Source organism: Pteropus alecto, unplaced genomic scaffold, assembly GCF_000325575.1.
Source record: "Pteropus alecto unplaced genomic scaffold, ASM32557v1 scaffold639, whole genome shotgun sequence".
In the NCBI taxonomy this organism is placed as follows: Eukaryota; Metazoa; Chordata; class Mammalia; order Chiroptera; family Pteropodidae; genus Pteropus; species Pteropus alecto.
Window position 1 is genome coordinate 58,135 of NW_006442122.1, and position 8,394 is coordinate 66,528.

The 8,394-nt window shown below is 33.0% G+C and overlaps 1 protein-coding gene across 1 annotated transcript; it reads right to left on the minus strand.

The window, feature by feature from the left end:
• Window positions 1–1,847: 1,847 nt before the first annotated feature.
• LOC102881839 (olfactory receptor 10AG1-like) lies at window positions 1,848–2,798 on the minus strand. Its single transcript, XM_006920775.1, has one exon. It carries the CDS (start codon window positions 2,796–2,798, stop codon window positions 1,848–1,850), a length of 951 nt encoding a protein of 316 aa, XP_006920837.1.
• Between the last annotated feature and the right edge of the window lie 5,596 nt (window positions 2,799–8,394).

Here is an 8,394-nt window from a genome sequence, read left to right on the forward strand (position 1 = left end):
TAAATTAGTCTTATGGTGATCACACAATATGTAGAAACATCAACTCCTACATGTAAGACAAATATAAACTTAAATGTCAATTGTACCTTGATTATAAAAAGAGAATAAAATATTTTTGTGTTTTACATATTGCATTCTCTTTGTAATAAGTCTAAACAATAAATAAAAATATAATAAATAAATCAGAACTTTTTTGAAATCCTACCACTGTGAGGAAGTCAGTATTTTCTTCTAATCCACAGCATCCCAGATATTGTCCTATGAATAAGTACCCATTATCTACATGCACATGCAACATTTATGTGAAATTATGGACTGCTATTCTTTTTTATTTTAGAAAAATGGAGTTATGATTTAATATACATGTACATTCTTTCTCACATATCAGGAAACTTGGAATGCCTTCAGCAAAGCAGATCTAATACACTGTCTTGAGAGGCCCTGTAGGATTGTATGGTAAAGATGTTTTCTAGCGTCTTAAATTTCACCGAGAGTGCCTTTTTTTTTGCTTCCAGTTTTCTTTTGCTCTAGAAAAAAATAAATTTTGAACAAACATATGTAATACTCATTTTTGAGCAAATAAATTTACACCACATGAGGTTACCTTGACACAGTTCTTTTTAACTAAAAGGATAAATATTTTGATTTTACATTCAAAAGATAAAAAGTGCCAAATTATGGCCCTAAAAAAAGGATACAGAATTTATTTTTATGATTAGAATAAAAGGACCTTAGTGAAAAGACTATTTATATGGTGTATTAATTTCATTGGCTACTGTAATAAATTTCTAGAAATTGAGTGGCCTAAAACTATAAAAATGTATTTTCTCTCAGTTCTAGAACCCAGAGTCTAAATCACAGTTCTGACCAGGTCTCACTCCTTGCAAGAGAGAATCATTCTTTGCTTCTTCCAGGTTTTGGAGGCTCTTGAACTTTCTTGATTCTTGGCTACATCACTCCAGTCTTGTCTCCATCTTCACATGTTCTTCTTTGTGTCTCTGTAACCGCTTTTCTAGTATTCTTATGCTTTTTTGCTTTATGAGAACACTGGTCATAGTATTTAGTACCCACTTTAACGATGGATGATCTCATTCCTTTAATACATCTTCAAAGGCCTTTTTTCCCCTGAAATAAGACCATATCTGCAGGTCCTAGATTTACATATATTTAGAGGCCAACATCAACACAATACACATCGAGATGGAAAGTTAAAGTGAAAATCCTGGAAACTTCTAAAAATAAATTGATATTCCCAAAACAAAAACTACAACCTGAAGGAAAGAGGTTAACAGAGGACAGTTAGTGTTGGAATAATAAAGGAGGGGATTTGTGGTCTTAAAACACCATGGACAGTGACAAAATAAAAACAAAGAAAAATGTAAAATAAATACTAAGTTTACTCTGCTTCCACCTTCTCAGTTGCTGCTTATTTCTTGCATTGGCTAAGTCAAATGAGAGTACAGAGAAGGTCAGTAAAGAAATCTGAAGGAATAGGAAATTAAAGATAATATATCACAGAGCATGACCCTAATCCCTGATTATATATCATAACACTTGGTTAACCATCACTCTATTGCTCAAGCAATTTCTTAACTCCCTAGTTTACAGGGAGAGGAAAAAGGGATATTCAAATTAGATTGTTACAATGGAGATAATTTATGCTTTTATTACAAGGAATCCCTTTACCTAACCCTATAAAACTAAGGGCCCTTTACATAATGTGAAGTTACTATGATGACATTAATGATCATTATTTAGAAACAGACATAAAACTAGATAGTTTTTCTTTTACAGCTACATGATAAAAAATAAGAATTTCATTTTCCGTAATTTCAAAAATTTTTGTGTTATAATAATAACTGACTTAATATTTTTCTCAGCGCCACCATAATGTCTTTGTTCCTCAGAGTGTATATAATGGGATTCAGTGTGGGAATAAAAACGGTATAGAAAAGAGAAATCACTTTCCCAATTTCTTCAGATTGATGTGGTTTTGGTTGCAAATAAGTGATAGTAGCTGTTCCATAGAATAAGACCACAACGATCAGGTGAGAAGAACAGGTGGAGAAGGCTTTCGCCCTCCCGCTGGCTGATGATATTTTGAGAATGTTGGCAATAATTTTGCCATAGGAGACAATGATCAGCAGACATGGAACCATGACAAGCACCACTGCAGCTAGATAAACTGCTATCTCATTCAGAAATGTGTCCCCACAAGCAAGCTTGAGAACTGGGGGGATGTCACAGAAGAAATGATTAATCCTGTTAGACCCACAAAAGGGCAGAGAAAAAATCTGACATGTTTGCCCAATTACAGCTGGAACTCCACTGACCCAGGAGGCAATGGCCAGCTGGACACAGACCTTGTGGTTCATGACCAGAGGATAGTGCAGAGGGTTACAAATAGCCACATAGCGGTCGTAGGCCATCGCTGTCAGGAGGAGACATTCTGAGACTCCAAACATAAGGACAAAGCACATTTGTATGGCACAAGCAACCAAAGAAATGTTTCCTTTCTGGGTCAAAAGATCCATGAGCATTCTCGGGACGGTGGCTGTTACATAACAGATTTCTAAAAAGGAAAAATTGTTAAGAAAGAAATACATGGGTGTCTGGAGGACAGGGTTAATTCTGGTTATCAAAATTATGATGCTATTGCACATCAGGATAGCCAGATAGATGACCAAAAATATCCCAAAAAGAATCCATTGGCTATTGGGAATATCGGAAAACCCCAAAAGAACAAATTCCGTTATTGTAGTCATATTTGATTTTTCTGTTTTCAACTGGTTCTCCATCGGCATATATGGTAATTTCAAGATGGTTAATTCATTTAATGTTCTTGAATTACATTTTCCCCCTCTGCTAACTGCTTTGGATGCATGAATGTATTTCTATTATCTCTAAACTTATGTCTACCTTCACATTGCTATGTTTCTTGAAAGTGAATTTTGAAACCTCAGAAAGGAACTGATTTGCACTTGAGATCAATCGAAAAAATGTAACAGAATATATGTTTTTTATACTTTGAAGTAATGATACCAGGGATAATGAAAAGTGTGCATTCTTATTTAGAGCTTATCGTGCAGAAATAATTTCTAATTTTTTTCACCCCCATAGAGAGTGGGATAATTGTACAGGCTTTTGCTATTGCATTTGTCTGCATTCACCAGTTTGTTTCTGAAATGATTGATTTATTACACCTCCTTCAATTTAAAGTGTTTCCCTAAAGCTTTGCTTACGTTTTATATAAAATGTGTTTTAAGTCATTTCATTTATAGTTTAATGAGAATCAATTTTCTTTCACCAAGCCTTTGTTACTGAGGCAATAAGTATATGCAATATTATCATGCCACTTTATGTACCTCTCTCTTCACTCATGTTAAATATGGACACCATTAATCTCAGCATACTGTTCAATAGCTTTCCTTTTTAACACCCCCATACAGTATATAATAAATATCGTTTAACTTTTAACTCAATCAATATATATAACCCACTCATCCCAATACTTTTTTACATTTCCCTTCTTTCCTAGGTAATTTTCTAGTGTCACGTATTTCCATTGAACTAAATACAATTCTATTTCTCTTGTTGCCCCCTTGTAACTTTCCCTAATAAAGTGTAACTTTGATTAAGTCCAATTATATTTACTCTGAGTATACAAATTGCTGGAGCATATGAATGAAACTAACACACACACACACACACACACACACACGCACAATTTTGTTTCACTTCATATTAATTCCATTCGATATCAGGCAGTCAATACTGCTTGACTATTTCCACTACACTTTATTAATATTTGTTATTTAACTTTCCAAAACTAATATACAACAAGGATTCTGTTTTCTATCTGATCACTCTACTACACATGTCTTCACTTGTTACCCCAATACCTGATATTTTTTTCATTAATAATTTGGTAAATAAACTTAGACAAATAGTCTCTTACATTCCTCTATTTTATTAGTACTGGTTCTCAGAATTACCTTTAATGAATAATGCTGATTATAAATGTCTTTACTATCATCATTTGACCTACATCTAATTTTTTAGTACTTTATAATTAAGAAAGTAAGGAACTATGTGTGTTATCATAGTAGTTAACTCATTTTCCAAGGATTTAGAATTTCATGCCTTTTGGTTTTATTTTTTTGTATCTTGATCCTGCTATTAAGAGACATCTTTAAATAAAATAGTCTAACAAAACTATTACAGCTTACCTTTATAGATTTGCATGAAGATGTCTATGTGAGTGCAGGTGTTTATTAACCTGTAAACTTGTTAAGTTCTTCTGTCATGTTTAAGAGCCACTGTAATTCTATGACATCCTTGCTGGTGTCAAACGTTGGCTGCTCTTAAATAGGAAGCAGCCACACTCATCTGGGGGAATCTTCTCTTGTGTGTCAATTAAATTCCTTAACATTGCTTTTTTTTTGTCAATTATCAGGGTTTATTTTTTAAAAGCAGTTTCTTTGTAGGTGGCTTGCTCTTCTCTTCTCCCTTCTTGGCATGAAGCTCCCCTCAATGAGGGACTCCCTTGGTGAAGAAACACCACTTAATTATCAAGTAGTACTTTCAGAAGAAAGTTAAAAAGCATTCCACCAATTGTATTTCAGACTCCTAATAATTGATATGGATTTGCTTCCCTTACTTTTCTTTCCATAATTGATCCAAATCTAGATCATCCACACTGTTAGAAAAATGTGTCACATGTTGTATCAAATGAACATGGCGTGAACATTTAACACGTTGGGTGGTGAGAGTCCTTTTCAGAAGCTGAACTCTGTCAATAGATTAATTTATGAAAAATTAAAACATGTTGTGTCTGCTGATGAAAAACACTGTATGGATTTATTCATTTTATGACATTTACTCAGGCATCAGGGAAGGTTTCCAGTGGATTCAAAATGTAAGCTACTGCAAAAACAAATATTTAAAGCAAGAAATTTAAAACAAAAACAAACAAAATTTACGCTAAAGTCCTGATCCCATTTCAGCTACTTTGAATCAGGTATGGAGGTAACATTATCATACACAATAATTCTACTGATAACTATATTTGTTTTTTCCTGTTTCAATATTCTTTGAGTATCCGACGTGTGATTCTAAATACATTTCTTTTTTTTTTTAATTTTAATTCTCCTTCTCTTTACTACAGCATGTCTCTCATACATTGCCCTCTGTGCTCTTTATTATGAGTAATATGGTATTTATATGGGGCTTCCATCATGAGAACGGCATGTGTGATATGCTTCCAGGAAGTGTGTCGCTTCCTTATAGACTGGGACAAATTGAATGTTCATCCCCCGTTAAAATGGAGAATTTAAATATTTTCTTATTTAATTAAATTTCATCACTACTGAAAAAATATGTAAAAACTAAAACAATTCCTCAGTTATATCAGTGACTGCATGCACAAAATCAAGAAGCATCTAACACTTGTTTCACAGAACAATTTTACATTTAAAAATAAGGAAACACTGATTCTTCTCACCCCAGAATTTCACTTTGTGGTCCCCTAGTTTGTACTTTGTGGTCCCCTTTTAGATTTTTCAACATTCAGAGACCTGAGAATTACAGACATGCAAAATAAGGAAAAAAGTGTGCTCTTAAGAGCCTCAGCACAGAAGAGACACATCACTTCTAAACACATGCCATTGTAGGAACAAATTGCACGTCTAACAAAGACATGAGAGGGCTAGAGAATTTTGTTCACTGTGTGTCAAAGACACAGAAACATTTGGAGAACATCAAGCCAGATTCTGCCACCGTCCTCAGTTTTAGTCACTAACAGTGTGCTATGGCATGATGTAACATACTTACACATTTAGATTTAAGTTTTAACAGGATATTTACATAACAGAACAATTATGTATGGTATATGGTTATGTATTTTATTTGGCTTTTTAGACAATTGTTTCTAATGCAATGTCATAATTTTTATTTTTAAATTATCAATGTTACTGAAGCATAATTTACAAAAAATATAGTACAAACATTGAACTAGATTTATGAGATGTCAAATGCGATAAGATTTAAGAAACATATACACTTATGAAAGCATGTCCACAATGATGATACAGAACATTCACAATATCTGAACATTTCCTCATGTAGATTCCTAATTCGTCCTTTCTCTACCCCAACCCTGGGGAACCACGGATCAGATTTCTGCAACTATCGATCATTTATAATCCATTAGAATGTGTTCCTTTATCCTGATGTCTTTGCTCACAGTAAGGGTTTTACCCATATTCTACCTATGTTTAAGTCATTTATTGTCAGTGCTGACTTGAATAAGCTTTATTTTGTTCAATTACTTATGTTGTATGGAATTTGGGTTGTTTCTCGATTTTTGGCTACCTTAATCTCAAAGAATGTAACTTGGGAATTATCTAGAGTTCATGCATCATCTAGATTGTTTATTTGTGAATGTTCTCAGTTCATATCATGGGTAGAAAATTTTTATTTAAGGTACAGATATTTACATAAGAAAAAAATGGATAATGTACCTCTAGTTATGTAACTATATAAGGTGCTGCACTATATTCTTCAGAATGCACAGAAAACTTTAGACCCCCTAGATTGCTCACTATGTCTACCAAACTACTGTTTATCTTTTAAGCTAAATTGGTATATCCCTAAAGGTGACCTATTATTTTCGCATGCAAAGTTAAAACTTTCTAATGTAATACTCTCATATCCTCCCAATGTAATTTCTATTTTGACCTTTATTATTATGTTGTATTATTTATTCCATAACTTGACAACTTTTCCTTCAGAAACTCCTTGATTCCCTGGTATTTGTCTTCTTTACTTTCTGGTGAACATCCATCTCCAAGAATAGATTCCTCTACATAGAACACTTGGCCTTTTTAAGAGACTCAATAATTTACACCCATATCATTAATCTTTCATAATCGCTAATCATGTATGTTGTGTTCTCTCACATTGTTAGCAGAGAATAAAATGTCTGGAAAGGAGTATGAATAAGAACACAATATATGTTAGCATGAACAAGAGTGAAAGCAGGGAGACCATATAGGAAGTTATTCCAACGACCTGTATGGAAGATGAGGGTGGCCGGGATCAAGGTTGTAGTCGTGTATATATTGTAAGAATTGGTCACAGGATTTACATAGACTTTATGTTCAAATATTTCCTTCCATTTTGATTCTCATTTTTATCATACATAAAAACAGCCACATTAGAAAATATGACATATTTGTGTGTGCCAGAGGGTTGGGTTCAGATCAAATATATTATGTTCATCTGAACAGATCTATAATGTAATACTGATAAAGATCACTTGCAATGGCCCATTTAAAAATAAAACTTGTTTCTTGTCACTCTGCTTCTGACTTCTGTTGGTATCTTTCTGTGAGCCCATGCTAACTGTCCATTTTTGGCACAACTACTGGAAGATGAGCTAAGTTGTTACTATCGACTGCATATATATCTTTATCATTTGCTCTTTAAATGTGTTATTTGTTCTTATTCACCATCTCTTACCAATTCTAGCACTTCAGATTATAATGACATACTCTTCTAACGTAACATGTGATCTGGGCATGATGATTTTATGATTTCTAAAATAAAATCTCGTCCTTACTTAACACTTTTTTTTTTTATGCTGCTTATTCTGTTTTCCAGCAAAATAAACCATCTATTTGCACATTCCCCAAGTCTGTACCTTTTTTTTATTTTTATGTTTCCCTCACCAGTGTGTTAATGAATCTGACATAGTCTCAACACAAACTTATCTAGTAAATTTTATTTTATTAATTTTATTTGTTTTACAACACATGGTAAGTATGATTGTACAATTTTGGGAGGTTGAGGTTTGGAAGCCGAGTCAGAAAGTCAGAGTTTTTGACATAAATCTTCATCTGATTGATGTCCTGTTGGCAAAAATTCAAAATTTCTTGGCCAATATTCACTTCTTTCCTTAGAAACAAATCTGGAAGCAATAAGTTCTTTTAAATGACTGAAATATCACAAGGTCTCTTCTGAGATTCAGTAGTGATGTGTGGACGTATTCAACAATTTCATGATTAAAAACAAAATAATAAGATAATCTTAGAAATAATATATTCTAATTTTCTCAGCCAAAGCAGTAAATTGTATGTAAGTTTAGCAACAAGTGTCCACATTTCTGCTTTCTGATGAAACATACTATTTGACACTCATTTCATCTATTTTCGATAAATCTATTTGTTTTAATATTGTTTCTATAAAGCTATATATTTTCTTTTTTAACAGTTAAATATCAAATTATATAAGTCAGTGAGCACATTGCTTATAATATGTTACGTAATTTTGTTCTCTAAAAGCAGGTAACATTTGTCAGTAAATTGAACAGAAATTCTATTCTGATCAGTTTCA